Genomic DNA, 17,184 nt, shown 5'->3' on the forward strand with positions numbered 1-17,184 from the left:
AAATGAAATGGGGTATAGGCTTAATGCGATAAAAAAGCGCTTTTGATCGCTACTAATCTTACTTCTATCTGTTGCGTCTATAAGGAGAAAATTGTTAAAACGACTAATACCGAAGAACGTAGTATCCATACAAATTCAGAAAGATGCAACATACGACTTAGATCGTAAAAAAATCAATTTAATTTCAAACAAATTATTCAGATATTACAAACTATAGTCATCGATTATCTTTCGCCACATAATTGTATATAGTTTATATTTTATAATATTTTTTAATTAATTTGTTTTGAATTTGATTATTTCTCTTGCGGCTTGCGCAACTTTCTAAGAATGCCGCGGACCACTCACATTTTTCGAAATCAGTTAAAACGTTTTCTGAAAAAAATAAAATATTAATATAAACTATATACAAATGTGGCGAAAGATAATCGATGACTATAGGTTGTTCTATCTTAATGATTTGTTTGAAATTAAATGGATTTTTTACGGTCTAAGTTGTATGTTGCAATTTGCTCAATTTGTATGGGCGCTAAGTTATTCGGTATGAGACGTCTTTAACAAGTTTCTCCTTATAGATGCAACAGATAGAAGTAAGATTAGTAGCGATCAAAAGCGCTTTTTTATCGCATTAAGCCTATACCCCCTTTCATTTTTCGCGAACACTCCCTTTAATCTTTAATAATCTGTAAAATCCGTTCAAAAAAACATAGAATTAGAGTCTAAGAAGAGATGGAATTTTTTTTAATATCTGCTACTTAAATAATTGATCTTATAAACCCAAAGCACAATTACAAAATATAACTTCAGAAGACAAGTTTTCTGATTTTGGTGAGATAGCTAGGGAGTTACCTGGAACCAATTAAAAGCACCCCCCCATTGTCAGAGCCTATGGGATAATTATTCAACACAAACTTTTTGCAGCCTGGTGTGAATAGTCAGAAAATGGTTAGTACTATACCACAACATACTGTAGTCAAATTGATTTTAAAGTGTATTTAGATCCTTTGAAGAAGGAAGGGTAGGAATTAAACACCAATCCTTTTAAGAAACCCAGTAATCTTGTAAGAATATCAAATTCTTATTAATCCAATATTGAGAAATGATTATGTTATGTTTAACTTGCAGCCACTTTTTACCACTTCACAGCTGGTTACTTTTGTGATGGATATTCATATTTCTTTTCTCTTGATCTCGATATCCACTTAATCTCTTTATTCCAGTTATTCCGCAGGATATCGAATAAAGATTAATAAAGATCGAGATCAAGATATCCGCAATACAAGAGTTCCCAGCTTAGGTTGGAATTCTTGGTGGTTTAAAGATTCTTTCAAAGATTTTAAACTAGAGAATTATTTTTAACATTTTCTAAGTTCATTTTCAAATCCAGGATATGAAAACTGTCAGATTTATATAAATGGTACATATATAAAAATATCTGAACATTCCCTTAGATTAAATGTTTTACAATAATAAAGAGCTTAAACCATGGTTGTATAATGAGAGGAATAATCTTCAAATTTAATCTTAAATACAGAATGGAGTTTATTTCAAAGCAGAACAGTAGTACAGTTGCTGATATTGTTCTTTTTAATAAAAAAAAGTAATAAACTGATAATATTGGTTAAAATAAGCTGAGATTAACTAGGTTTGTTTTATATGAGAATTCAATATCGAAGTAGTTTTTAAATTGAAAGCGAAAGTTTAAAGGTTCAGAATGAAACATATAAATGGGGTGCATCAATATTTAAATTTAATCAAAGAATGAACTCATAGATTAAATCAAAGGTATAGATAAAACAAGAGGAGCAACTGTTGTTTTACAGGATGTTTCAATAAACATGGGAATAAAGTGTAAACTTTTTAATCGTTTTCATTCCACGCGACATTGTTTTTGAACTCCACTTGTATTACATTTACAACGTTTTTTAGACTTCATAATGATAAAAGAATCAAAATTGTTTAAATGTTTAAGATCTCGTTTGATTTGCAAATTAGAAAAAAGGATTAGTGTTGAACTTATTAAAATATGTGATTTTTTTAATATGCACACTGTCGTACATGGTTAAACGATTTACCATGGTCGTCTCCTAAGTTCTCTGTTTATTGGGACACCCTGTACACATTAGTTCGTGTGTATAAAGAAAAGGCTTTGTAATTACCTCCATTACATACTGAGGACATTGTTTGGGGGAGGGGGGCGTGATTAAGTACAAATGTGTCAGAAGAATAGAAGAAGGTGTTTATATGTTTTTTTTTGGTAAATAAAGAAATCAAGGTTTAATGTAGTCCTAGGTTTCTAGTCCTATCTGTGAAATCTGTGGATAAACTAGGATATTTTATATTTATGCTTGATTCTCCACCGTCCATCATACACGGAGCTTACATCACTTCACTAAAAATAGATAAAATTTATTGAATAAAGGAAAAATTTTCAATATTCATACAAAGACGGGATATAAAGGGCTACCTACCAAGGATAAGACTGTAAAGACGATCTAAAACTCTTACATTTGACGATCTCAAGGTTAGATTGAGACTTCTGCCGGATATCATGAATATTAGGAAACGGACAATTTACAGTCGTCTCTGAACCTCATCCTTTGTGGGTAACCCTGTATAATATGTACAGGGGAAATAACAACGCATTACAGGGGATTTTAACGTTAACATAGATATAAGTAAATTTAGAGGATATTTTTTTAACTCAAGTAAAATAATTTAATTGTATATTAGGCTTAGAAAACAAGTAAATTTTTTTTCAACTTCAAGGGAACAATTGTGAATTTTAAAAGGGATAAAAAATAAATTAAAACGAATTACTTTCTTAAAATCTTTGAAAACAATTCTGATTATTTTTTTTAAGAAATTGTTAAACATTACCCCAATTTTTGGGAATAAGAAACATTAATAAGCCATTCTCACCACTAAAAGAAACTAAAAGAAAAGAATTCCATGTAACCTTTCTTCATGCAAAGATTGCAATGCCTAATTTACAATGTAAAATGAACTCTTAAAAGCTTTGTCTGATCAGATATAAATTAGATATCAATGTTTTTAAGTTTAAAAACTGATTATTCTCAATTGTGGTTTTTCTATTAAAGTGACTTGCGCATTTCTACTGCTGGAAAACATATATAAATTGTATAAACTTCTAGACGTGTAAAAACGACAATATCTTCCACACTATTGATCAGATAAAGTCCCTTAAAAGATGTTCATGTGGGCCAAAACGGTCATTCTTTTCTGTAAAAATATTCCGGGGGGGGGGGCGGTAAAAATCCGTGTTTGTTGTAATTTTTGTGAAGGCTGTTCCCCTCGTCATGAAGAATATTTAATCGTGTTTAAAGGAACGTTTCTGAGAAAAAGGCTAGTATTTGAAGCATCGATTATAAGCCCTGGAAGGAATTTCTTGGATCAGTAAAAAAAAATTTTGTACTAGGAAAATAGTTTCAAATAGTTAAGCAATCCTTGTTAATGGACAGTGAACATAATTTAAATATGACAATTGTCCGATTAGATCTATCATAAAATACTAAATTATAAGTTTTAGTTCTTCTTGGTTTACTTTCTTTACATTTTACATGTTAGTGGGAAAAATATTAAGAGTGTAAAAAAAGTGCGAACATTTAGAGCAATTAATTTTAATTAATAATTACAGTCTCCAGTTGTATTTATGGATCTAATTAAAAAGGATGAAAAAAAAAATCCAACCTTTTTATGAGGATAATTACTAATGAAGTTTTAACACACAACATGCAGGAAACTTTGTATTTCAGCTAAGTTTATTGGTATATTCTGAGCTTGAAACTTTTGAATATAAATTCACCTTTATTAAAATTGCTGTTTCGGCGGATCGATCTCTCATTGGTCAAAACTTCGGAGATTTGACCAATGATAGTCAACTTTTAATCAAAATGAGAAGAAAATTTGTTCGGCTCATTAGAAGAAACAATTTGATCCATCCAATCAAAACTTCTCAGCTCTGATGAAAAAAGTTCTAAAAATTAAAAAAAGGATCCTGCATACTTTTACTATTAAAGAAGCGCCGAGATAGTTTCAAGTGACCACTACATGTTCAACTCACAACAGAACCCTTTATTTAAACATTCGTCTGAGCAAATATATTCTTGATTTTTTTTCTGAAGATCGATAATTTTTAACTGCAGTCTTTAGTATAAGTTACTAGCAAATTTTGCAGCAGATATTTAACTGATATCTTCCTCCTTGATACTCAGACAAAGGTTAAAAGGTTTGAGAATTTCTTTATAAAGCAAGGTTCACTTGAAGTATGTCGGGAGTTCTTTTAGGTTCAGTTAAACTGATTCTAATTAATTTCTATAATCTGGATTAATCAATATTTTTCTCAGATTATAGAAATTTATTAGTTTCATAGTTGACACTTACATAGCCATAGGGTTAATAGATCACATGTGCCAGCTATGGTAGTTGGTGCTCGTAAGCTTCTTTCGGCTGAAATAGTGCACTGTACAAACAATTGGCGATGAGTGCTTTAAGGGATTGTTCAGATATAAGAACAAGGTTTGGGGGTATATTTTTTCCTGGTTTTAGGACATTTTTATTTCATAGCTGCAAAAACGTTGAATAGAAATGTGAAATAAGTGTCATCGATTCAAGTAATAATAATTCATCCTATATCCTAACCTTATCTTTTTTCACAATCCCTCCTTTATTGTTAAAAAATGTCAGTATCCTCCGTTTTGAAGGAGTAAGAGATAACTAAGATTTCTTTCAGTTTTAGTAAAACATACTAAATACTAATTTCATAAATTTTTTAGAAACTCAACAAAACAACTATCCAATCAATTTCAGGGAACAAATTTATCCCGAGAGAAAGATTTTTTTAGTTTGGAAACCGTAGATTATACAAAGTCTGGCATTTTTTTTCGGTTTTCAGTAGACACAATTAGATTTATTTAATCAGTAATTGGTGCTCCAGTCTCCATATTCGCTGTAACGAATAAACAATCATTAAAATAAAGACATTTAAATAACTTGTAAATAAAATATGTAGTATTGGAAAATAACGTCTTTTTTTCGATCTTGTGTTCGAATAAAAAGGTAAAATGAAAAGTTCAAATAACTAATGAATGAAAAAAGTTTCTTCGTTCGGAATTAATACCAAAGCTTCTCAAATTTCAGTTAATGTTTACTATCTATTTATTTTAAAAAATCTTTAATGCATTTTGGTTTAGAATTGAAATTGTAATTTTAAAAAAAAATATTGACTTCCTTTGAGCGATTATCCCGAAAATATTGAAGTCGTAAAAATTTCAAAGAAGATTTAATAATATTCTATATGTTGGAAATGAAATCATAATTTCAAAGAATAGCATGAATTTTGATACAGTATGATTTTAGTAAATATTAAGTAAAAGCAAAATCTAAAATTGTTTAACGATATAGATGATACCCTGACATTTATATATTAACCCTAACCAATTCAGATTTCAGAATTTTATGTGCTCATCTTACCCTTCATGGTCAGTCTAAAACATAAATCTGTTCTACATTCGATGAACAAAGCCACTTTTAAAAAATACAAAAAAATTTGATTTTGGATAAAATTTCTTTCTGAACCTTTTTCATACTTTCTCCACATTTTCAGCCCTCCTTTTTTCTAATCTATTGTAATAACTTTGCATCAGAGTGAAGCATTTTGGTGGGTTTTCAGGGGTTTGATCAGAGGATTTCTCGGAAATCTAATGATTTCTTTGGCTGATTTTTTTTCCTTTACTTAGATACATTTCATGAAAATCTTATTGTATCATTAGTCCAGCTTCTTTTACTTTCAAATAAATTTCTTAACTTTAAACATATTCCACCCACAATGATATTTTACAGTCAAAGGAATTTAGTCTTTGCCACAAACTCTGACTTTCTAAATCTTAAATCTTTGCAATCCAACGGCGCGGCGTAGACCTTAGACATTTTAAACTATAAATTATATTGGATCAAATAAACTAAGTTAAAATATCAAAGGTTTACAACATCAGGGTATATGGATTTATAGAATATTTGAGTTTGTGGCAAGGTTCAATTCTTTTTGTGAGAAATTTTGCACCTAATCTTATCAGAAGATATTATTCCAATATTGGTAAAAAATTGAAACTAAATTGCAAGAAGAAAATTTTTCTTCTTTCAGAGATGGAAACTCTTGTATTGTGGATATCGAGATCAATACAATAAACTCTTGTATTGTGGATATCGAGATCAATACAATAAACTCTTGTATTGTGGATATCGAGATCAATACAATAAACTCTTGTATTATGGATATCGAGATCAATACAATAAACTCTTGTATTGTGGATATCGAGATCAATACAATAAACTCTTGTATTGTGGATATCGAGATCAATACAATAAACTCTTGTATTGTGGATATCGAGATCAATACAATAAATTTAATCTTTGTTCAATATTCCGCATGGTAAACGTACCCCTGAGAAGAAAAAAATTGAAATGAAGAAATTAAGAATTAATTTTTCAAATTGAAAGTTCCCATAGTGGATATCGAGATCAAGTGATTTGTATTATGAGTATCCAAGACGAAAATTCCCATCTCAGGACCATTAACACTTTTAATTGGGGAGTTTTATCAGCTATTGTGTTCTTTTTGTTATAAATGGCCAAGACGACTATTTTCTTTAAAAACATCCTTTATATTATTTATATGTTAGAGAGGATGCAGAGTGGTTATAAGCTTTATAATGTTAATATATGGTTTGGTTGCATTTATTAATCAGTTAAGGTGAACTGATCTAATGAAAATAATAACAAATTTGTTAGTTTCTTATACTTTCAGTTAAGAGGCGGTTAAAGCCGTGCAAATTAATAACATGATTATTAAATATTAATTTACCTGAGGATTAAACTAAACAGAGAGGATTAAGAATTACAGAGTTGGCAATAAACATTTTCTTGCTATGCATGATTGTATTTTGTTCATTTGAACGCAATCAAATCGCTATAATCTAATATCATAACACGCTCCTCTGCTCCTTTAGTAAATTCAACATAAATGAAGCATAAAGTCTGACCGCGTGAACCATGTTGTACCGGCTTGTCCTGTTGATTGTCTGCTTTATTAACCAAATGTCTGTGCGGTACAAACTGGCACCGGAAAGGTTGACCCGGCTCGGAAATTCAAATGTACTACGGCTGCCCGTGATCAATCTAACTATCTTTATTTATCAAAGAATATATATATCTATCCATAAGGGTATGGTTGTTGAAAAATGTCCCGAGGGGGGGGGGATAGAACACAATACAAATTGTTGACAATTAGTGCCAAGCTTTCTCTCATTTTTCATCCCAAATATCATTTATATTTTCATTCAAAACATTATTTTCCCTAGTTCAGTGAGCAAAGTGTGCAAGCTATGTATATTTTTTTTGGCCTCTCAGAAACATGGAAAACTTTTCACACTATGGGTTATGAAGAAAAGAAAATAACTGTTTCTCTCTGTGGCTGAAATTTTCATACACTATTTTCATACGGTTTATGTAACTATACTGCATTCCATTTATTTCTATATTTTCTGTGGATATATGCTATAATTAATCAGCTCTGTAATTCCTATCCCTCTATCAAACTATAATGCAGAAAATTAATCAAATAAAGCAATTAAGAATATTCATACAAATTACCTTGAAACGTTTCACTTGAAATTTAGGTTTACTGGACTGGGTTTCAGCATCTTCTATTGCCATCCTTTCAAATCTAAAAAAAAACTTTTTAGAATTATTTTCTCCTCAAATTGAATATAATTGAGACTTCGATTCCAAGATGTGAAATATAAAGAAAATTTTTTTTCTCAAAACTGATTATGTAGGCTGTTCAGCATAACTAATTATGTAGGCTGTTCAGCATAGCTAATTATGTAGGCTGTTCAGCATAACTTGTTATGTAGGCTGTTCAGCATAACTAATTATGTAGGCTGTTCAGCATAACTTGTTATGTAGGCTGTTCAGCATAACTGATTGTGTAGGCTGTTCAGCATAACTTGTTATGTAGGCTGTTCAGCATAACTAATTGTGTAGGCTGTTCAGCGAAACTAATTCTTTAAATAGAAATGGTTTATATCAAATAGTGCGAGTAAGCTACAGGGTTACACACAAAAGATTAGACTTTAATGACGACCTTCAACATTCAAATCTGTTAATTTAATGACGACCTTCAACATTCAAATCTGTTAATTTAATGACGACCTACAACATTCAAATCTGTTAATTTGAAGGTTAAATTTGGTCTGCTGAATTTTAAAGGGATAAATAACTGTTAGATCTTTTCTCTTACCCTTACTGTCCGATTTTTTAATAAAAGAAAATTTTTTATTTTTATCTTTTTTTATCTTGAACAGTTTTAGTTGATTTATTTATTTATGAAGGGACTGTTGTATAATTTCAAGTGACTCTCCATTTAAAGAGAGACATGCCCGATTCACAATGGAAACCTTGAACCCTTGGCCTGATCAGTCACGTGGATTTAACGGTTCTGTCAATATTTCAGAAAACTGTGACTTTCGATCACAATTTGACCCCTTTTACATAATTTTAAATAGCCTTTTATTTAAAATACTTTTTTGTTGGCGTATACATTTTAAACGAAAAAGTATAAAATAAACAAATCTGTTAGTCTAAAGACTGTTGAGTTATAGACGAAAGTACGTTTGATTTCAAATTAAAGAAACCGAATTCTTCTCTCTCTCGTTAGTTCAGGGTGCAGTCATGTATACGACACAGTCGTTTTTCTTGCTTGCAAAGTTTTTAATTCTAAGAATTTTTACACTGTTTTCCTTCGGTAGAAATGCGAAACCACTTTTAGAAATAATCAGTCACTTTAGCTAAATACAAAAACACAATCTGACTCTTATCTGATCATTATTTTTTTCCTGTAACTTAAGAACATGGTGAAGACAAATAAATAATAAAATAGGGCACAGGGTACAGGGTACAGAGTACAGAGTACAGGGTACAGGGTACAGAGTACAGGGTACAGAGTACAGGGTACAGGGTACAGGGTACAGGGTACAGGGTACAGGGTACAGGGTACAGGGTACAGGGTACAGGGTACAGGGTACAGAGTACAGGGTACAGGGTACAGGGTACAGGGTACAGGGTACAGGGTACAGAGTACAGGGTACAGGTTGTCCTAAAAGTACTGATTATGTTATCTCTTCCATGCACAAATCCGCGAGTGACTTTTATGAGAAACAACAATAAAAATAATCAATTCTCAAAACGAAAAACTAGGATTTAAGAGTACAATTGTGAATCGGACATCCTCGTCTACAATCCCATTAAACAGTTTAAGATAGTCATGAAATATCCCTGGTTAATTGATGAATGTTGAAACCTCACACCGAATTTAAAAATACCTAACTTCAGAAAAGCAACTTAAGTTGTGAAACCAACAGAAGCTGAGGGAATCAAACTCTTCAAAAAAATAGAAAAAAAACTAGTTTTGAGGAATTTGAATTAAAATGAAGAATTTTAGTTTTAAAATGTGCTGAAATCAAATAAACTGAAAACTTTCCTAAATTTATTATTTTCTAATCCCTGTATATTAAGATTGCGTAAACTTTTGATTTTTCAAATTTATTAAATCTACAAAAATTAATATTATGAAATGTCATAGGTCTACAACATCAGGTTGATAATATGAAGGGAAAAGCGAATAAGATAGAGTTTTTTTTCTACAAGTGGAAAGAAGTTGGTGCACCAAATTTCAATATAAACTCTTTATTGAAGAATTACAAGGTGTAGAATTGATGTGTCGAAAGAAAAAATCCAATAACCTGTTCTTCAGTGTATTGGCAGTTTCTAACGGTTTACCGTTCTCATCAACCAGGTTCGTGTATCCACCATCTTCTCCAACCTAGAGGATATACAGGAGGGTTAATATTCATCTTCTCCAACCTAGCAGATATACAGGAGGGTTAATATACATATTCTCCAACCTAGAGGATATACAGGAGGGTTAATATTCATCTTCTCCAACCTAGCAGATATACAGGAGGGCTAATATACATCTTCTCCAACCTAGAGGACATACAGGAGGGTTAATATACATCTTCTCCAACCTGGAGGATATACAGGAGGGTTATATACATCTTCTCCAACCTGGAGGATATACAGGAGGGTTAATATTCATCTTCTCCAACCTAGAGGATATATAGGGAGGGTTAATACACATCTTCTCCAACCTAGAGGATATACAGGGAGGGTTAATATACATCTTCTCCAACCTAGAGGATATACAGGATGGTTAATATTCATCTTCTCTAACCTAGAGGATATACAAGGAGGGTTAATATACATCTTCTCCAACCTAGAGGATATACAGGGAGGGTTAATATTCATCTTCTCCAACCTAGAGGATATACAGGGAGGGTTAATATATATTTTCTCCAACCTAGAGGATATACAGGTAAGGTTAATATTCATCCCCTCCAACCTAGAGGATATACAGGGAAGGTTTAATATACATCTTCTCAAACCTAGAGGATAAACAGGGAGGGTTAATATACATCTTTTCCAACCTAGAGGATATACAGGGAGGGTTAATATACATCTTCTCAAAACTAGAAGATAAACAGGTATGCAATGTTTTGTTATTACCTGAGCTTCCCATTCTTCAAACTTAGCTCTGAGTTGTTTAGCTCTAGCAGCTTCCTAAACAATATTACTGCTGGAAAAGAGCTACATCCAGAAGTTTGCATTTTTTATGGAAAAAGATATTTAATGTTTTTTTCTTTGAATATTTATGCATTTACATTATTAATCTTTTTATTGAAATGTGAATTGATTCATATATTTTCTTTATTTTACAAAGTTATATTTTTAAAGTTTTCTTTTACCCGGATATTCCTGAGATACTCATCCTCTTCGTCATCCTCGGAACTGTGTCTAAAAAATGAAAATTTAACCTTCGTACTAATGACGTAAGGTACTTTCCCAAAGGCATTTTCCCAAATGGCAACTTCCCAAATGTTAAATTTCTCAAATCTGTCCTAACTGCGGCTGCAGCGCTCGGCCCTCTAGCCTATTTTAGACGATTCAGAAAGCCTAACATAACCTTTGGGAAATTCGGAATTTGGGAAAATACCTCGCAAGAGTGGCAATTTTATTAAATCGTTGTGAATCGGACTCGCTACTCAACAAATGGAGGGTCACTTGGAAATTGCCTTTAGTCCCTTGAGGAGGAAAATAGAACTTTGGGTGACATTTTCTATAGCTTTGGATGCATCTTTAGACATCAATTTGGACATACTTTGGTTGTATTTCTTTCTCACTTTTTCTATCCATTTTCTTTCGTATGCCATTATCCTGTCGTTTTTAACAACTTAGATTTTGAAAAATCGACCGACCCCCCCCCCCCACGGAAAAGTATTTGGAAGTGTATCTATAGTATATCTGGTTTGGCCACTATATTTATCAATCTGTGTCATTATAAGAAGATCGAGATCCTGGTTTCTACAGTTTCTTCTTGTCATTAAGGCGGTATAGAAATTGAAGATTTGTTGTACTGTCTGTTTTATTTTGGTTTGTTTGTTTGTGTTGTTTCTTTGCTTGTTTGTTTGTTTGAGAATCTTCATTCTTTTAAGGTTGCAGGCTGTAATGCATTGTAAACTATATAGATTAAATTAGTTTGTTTGAATTCAGGTTTACTCATAAATAAATAGAAATTAATTTACTATTCAAACTGAAAGTTTAAGCAAATATATCAAACTTAACAGATTTTTCATGTTAGTTCATCATAATTCTTCCACACAGATAACTAAAGTGTACTTTTTACTTATGTTGCCAGAGCCTGAAATGTTATGAAACCTGTTATGAAACCTTGTTATGTTATGAAACCTGAGCCCAAAACTTAAGTCAGGGTATCGTTATAAACCCGTTTTGAAACCGGGGTTTCACGAACGGGGTTATGTGTTTTGTAGATATTTTTGTTATGAAATATTTTGTTATTTAGTTTCTTCATATTCTCCTTTTTTCGAATCTCTTAACTTAAAATTTACTTAAATGTTAAGACCCCGAAATGGAAACTCGGGAGTTTCATTCAACGATACTCTTTTAAATTTCGGGCTCTGCAGTATCGGAAACCGGATTTCACGAATGGGTGAGGCAATTTTCTAGATATCTCCATATCTTTGTCCAAAAACATTATGTTTATAGTTAGTTTAATTATTGTGTTCTTTTTCTTGATGTACATACATCTGCACAAATGTGAAGACCCTAATGAGGAAACTCTGGAGTTTAGTTCAATGATACTATATAAAATCTTGAGATCAGCAACTGCATGCAGTTCATAAAGGAATTGAGTCTTTGCCACAAATCAAATTTTCTTTTCCCTATATCTAAGGAACCTGATGTTAAGTTGTAGACTTTTGATATTTCAAACTAAGATAATTTGATGCAACGCAATTCATAGTTTGAAATATCTAAGGTCTACGACATTGGGTTGCAGAGATGCAGGAATTAGAAAATCAGAGTTTGTGTCAAAGACTCAACTCCTTTTAACCCTTAACGCCACTGTTTAAAAAATACTCATAATCCTACCATTTTAAAGATTATGAACACAACTACGCCTCACAGTTTTTTATTATGTTACAACTATTCATTATAACCTTGAATGTCGGCGAAACGGTCAAAATTATTAAAAACGCGATGAAAAGGGTACCCTAGCTCTCACGACCACGACACCACAAGACACCGGATTAAAAAAAAAATTTCCTCTCTTGTAAAATTTGATCAAGTAAAATTCTGTGCAATGTTGCTGGAATAATAAAATACGTGATTACTGACAATCCGAGGACGGGTTTTTAATAATTAGGGAGACAGGAATTTAGCCAATTTGCGACAAATCCAAATTTTCTAATCCCTTTATCTTTGCACCCTGATGATTTGAATCTTTGATATTTCAAAGATATCAGGTCTCAAAAATATAGGAATTTGCAAATTTGAGTTTGTGGTAAAGACTCAATTCTTTAGTCTGAAAAAATAAACTGTCATTACTGAAGAATAAGCTGTCATTATTGAAGAATAAGCTGTCATTATTGAAGAATAAGCTGTTATTACTGAAGAATAAGGCTCAAGTCTAGAGATGTGTTGGTTACTTTTTTTCTTATAAAAAAGTCTTATTTTAATTTTAATTAAAAAAAAATATTGATAAAATCAAAATTCAAAACTAAATGTAAAAAAGTCTTATTTCTTGTTTGAAAACACCAAACCACTGAACTCCCCAAGTCGGTTCTAACATTTGAACATTTGAAATTAAGATAAGACCGTGACTTATAGTCGAGACTAAACATTTAAATCGCGGCCTCAGGGTTCTGGGCAGGGAAGAAGTCAAAAATACTCACGATGAATATGAATCTGAGTATTCACTATCAGAGTATTCACTATCTGAGTATTCACTCCCTGACTCCTCTCCTAGTTTACGGGGAGGGGTAAACCTCTTCAGGGGCCTCTTATGCATCACTGAAATATACATTTTTTTATTTTAATAAATTTAATGACCTACCTGTTCAAAAAAGGTTAAACAATTTTATTAATATTATATAGAAAAGACTAATCTTAGATTTCTCAAAAATGCAAAAACCTGCTCTGAAAAGTCTAATTACCGCTAATTTTAGCAATTCTTAATAAATATAATATATAATAAATACATGAGTGCACAGAAAAGAAGATTATTATTATTTTATTATATTCAGTTTATTGTCATTTTGTACTTTATCTAGCTCTAAATGTACAATATAAAGACACATTTGTCATGTTTGTTTATTTCTTTAAATTATCAACACATGACCAAATTGGGTTCAAATATTGTTTGAACCTTGCTAAGTTTGAGGCTAAGTTAATCCTTTAAAAATTTTAATTCTTTTAACAAATCATGAGTTTAACTGTGGAATTTTGAGACGACATTAATATTGTGTATTCGATTATTATTAAAAAATAGTTTTACCAGTAAAGATTAAAAACTCAACTCGTCTGTATTTGTTCCCTGCCATTGCCCACTGGACTATTTAAAATCATAACTTGAGCCTAAGAGTAGTTTCCATATTCCCCCTGTAGTGTATATATAGTATATACTCTTTTTAGATAAAACTTACACAATGGATCGTCTATCTCCTCCCCGTTGGCCACCTTCTGCTCCATATCCTTGAACTTATTCAGCACGCTTCGCGCCTTGCACTCCTTCGCCGCGTGTAATCTCTCATTGCTGAAGTCAGCATCCTAATCAACGACAGTAGATTAACTCATCATCGACATCAACGACAGGGCTTAAGGTTATCATTGGTTAAAGTTCTTACAATTTAATAACTTTGGTTAAAGTAATCTATAATATCAACGATTAAGGTAAACTTATCCATAAGATCCACGACATTGCTTTAAGCTATCAATAACATCTACATTGGTCTAAATTATCAGCAAACCCAACAACAGTGCTAAAAATATAAATGACATCAACGACAGGGCTAAAGATATCAATGACATCAACGACAGTGCTTAAAGGGAGTGACCAGCTATGTAAGGTGGTTGAATTGAGTATGCAGTATTGTGAAAAACTTATTTCGGATTCATTAGAGACATATTAAACTTTTTAAAGATCTGTAAATCCTGAGTTTGAGCGCAAATTCGACGTTCAAAACTCCTACTTGGTGGGTGGATACGTTTCCAGAATTAGTTTTTTTTTTGAATTAATAAATAAGGACCTAAAAAAATAAAGTAAAAATTATACAGTAATCTAATTAGATGGCTAGGAACATATTTCTCAAAATAAATTTGTCAATAAATCAATGCTAAAATCGATTATTTCGTTTTCATTATTATATTGAATTTCTTATTTTCTTTGAATTTATTCGCAGATTTCTTCAAATCCTTCAAATGTCGTCTAATAATTGAACAAGATTACTTATTTCTGATGATAAGATTAATTTTTATTTTCTCAAAATGTTCCTCTACATGACGTCTGTAGTTTATTGTAGAACTTGTTTTACATTTTATGTCGTCGATATTTAATGATTAAAAAAACTAATTCTGAAAACGTATCCACCCCCAAAGTTGAAGTTTTGAACGTCGAAATTGCGCTCAAACTCGGGATTTACAGATCTTTAAAAAAGTTTAATATGTCTCAAATGAATCCGAAAGAAGTTTTCCACAACACTGCATACTCAGTTCAACTACCTTACATAGCCGGTCAATCCCTTTAAGATATCAATGACATCAACGACAGGGCTAAAAATATCAATGACATCAACGACAGGGCTAAAAATATAAATGACATCAAAGACAGTGCTAAAAATATCAATGAAATCTCAACAACAGCAACATCATTGGCTCAAGATAACAGCAACATCAACGACATTAATTATCTATATAAAAATGAGTTTCTAAGTTTATTGGCAAGGAAGAAATATGAAGAAAATAAATTTTAATTAACTGTATAATTAATCCTCTTTTGACTTTATAAGATTAATTGATATAAATCCAATTATCCTTTAATTTTTCTCAAACAACAAGCTCAACGTTTTCAATGGACATGTTTAAAAATAAATATATTACTTTTCTTTTTGAACTAAAGGAATCAATCCTATCCCTAAAGGCAGAAATTTCGGGTTTTTACTACAAAAAAAACGATTTTCTAATTTTGATTAAAAAAGCTATTGCTAAACGCAAACCTTCATTGTTACAAAAGATAAATTACTCCAAAAAAAGGTTATATTAATGCAAAATTATTGCTACAACTTTGTGACCTCGAAGACCCTTTATTTTCAATATTACTCTTAAATGTTGTGGAAAGGTTCTTTGGAATTCATTTGAGACATATAAAACTGTTTAAAGCTCTGTAAATCCTGATTTTGAGCGCAAATTCGACGTTCAAAACTCCTACTTTGGGGGTGGATACGTTTTCAGAATCGGGTTTTTTAAAATTACTAAATAACGACGACGAAATATCATAAAAAATCATACAGTAATCTAATTAGATGGTTGGGAACATATTTCTCAAAAGAAATTTGTCAATAAATCATTGTTAGAATCAATTATTTCGTTTTCATAATTAGATTGAATTTCTTATTTTCTTTGAATTTATTCGTAGATTTCAACAAATTCTTCAAATGTTGTCTTTTCAATAATAATTCCAGAAAATCTGCAGAAAATCTTTGTGAATAATGAGAAAATAGAAACTAATAATTGAACAAGATTACATATTTTTGATGATAAGATTAATTTTCATTTTCTCACCGGTTCCTAAACAATTAATCAGTTTACTGTTGAGCTTTGTTTACATTTTTTGTCGTCGTTATTTAATAATCTAAAAAGATCGATTCTGAAAACGTATCCACCCACAAAGTAGGAGTTTTGAACGTCGAATTAGCGTTCAAACTTAGGATTTACAGATCTATAAAAAGTTTTATATATCTCAAATGAATCCTAAAAAAAATTGTCCTTTGCACTGCATACTCAGTTAAACTACCTTACATAGCTGGTCTGTCACTTTAAATATGATAGAACCAAAGAACTGAGTCTTTGTCACGAACTTTACATTTTTCATCCCAATACCTTTGATATCTTAAACACAATTTATCATTTTATCATTTTATAATTTTATGTACTTTTATAAAAAAATATTTTTAACTTTAAATCTTTCAATACATTCCTAAAGCTTCGGTGAATGTATTTATATTTTATTTTATTTATTAATATTCTATCTAAATATTATGTTTAAAAAGTATTTACCTTGTGTTCTGTTTTTGTTTGCGTTTCATCGTAGTTTTCAAAAAAGGAAAACTTTTTTGATAGAGTAGCACACTCACCGATCTCACCATCCATATCACCATCCTTTATCTTTAAAATAATAATAATAATAATAATAATAATGATAANTTTTCAGGGGACATCCCCCAGTTTTCCAGGTGACATCCCCCCAGTTTTCCAGGGGACATCCCCCCAGTTTTCCAGGGGACATCCCCCCAGTTTTCCAGGGGACGTTCCCCCAGTTGTCCAGGGAGGAGGACGTCCCATAAGCTGCATTTGCATAATTGCATTATATTCAGATTTGTCATTCTTAAATTCCTTAATTTAAACTGAATCAGCCGAAGTACAAAATATACGGATTAGTACTTCCAGAGCTCAAAACTAAAGACAGAGTATCAT

The 17,184-nt window shown here is 31.4% G+C and overlaps 1 protein-coding gene across 2 annotated transcripts; it reads right to left on the bottom strand.

The window, feature by feature from the left end:
• Positions 1 to 1,197: 1,197 nt before the first annotated feature.
• On the bottom strand, positions 1,198 to 16,876 carry LOC111703178 (uncharacterized). 2 transcript variants are annotated; one of them, XM_023475055.1, is made up of 9 exons: positions 16,768 to 16,876; positions 14,139 to 14,262; positions 13,389 to 13,506; positions 10,884 to 10,932; positions 10,645 to 10,698; positions 9,822 to 9,901; positions 7,672 to 7,744; positions 4,405 to 4,470; positions 1,198 to 2,392 (listed from the first exon to the last, which is right to left on the bottom strand). In XM_023475055.1, exons 1-8 carry the CDS (start codon positions 16,858 to 16,860, stop codon positions 4,438 to 4,440), a joined length of 624 nt encoding a protein of 207 aa, XP_023330823.1. In that variant the 5' UTR covers positions 16,861 to 16,876; the 3' UTR covers positions 1,198 to 2,392; positions 4,405 to 4,437. The 2 variants fall into 2 exon arrangements, with proteins under 2 accessions (XP_023330823.1, XP_023330829.1); XM_023475061.1 differs by lacking the exon at positions 4,405 to 4,470.
• Positions 16,877 to 17,184: the final 308 nt, after the last annotated feature.

This window comes from Eurytemora carolleeae, unplaced genomic scaffold (genome assembly GCF_000591075.1).
Source record: "Eurytemora carolleeae unplaced genomic scaffold, Eaff_2.0 scaffold17, whole genome shotgun sequence".
Taxonomy (NCBI): Eukaryota; Metazoa; Arthropoda; class Copepoda; order Calanoida; family Temoridae; genus Eurytemora; species Eurytemora carolleeae.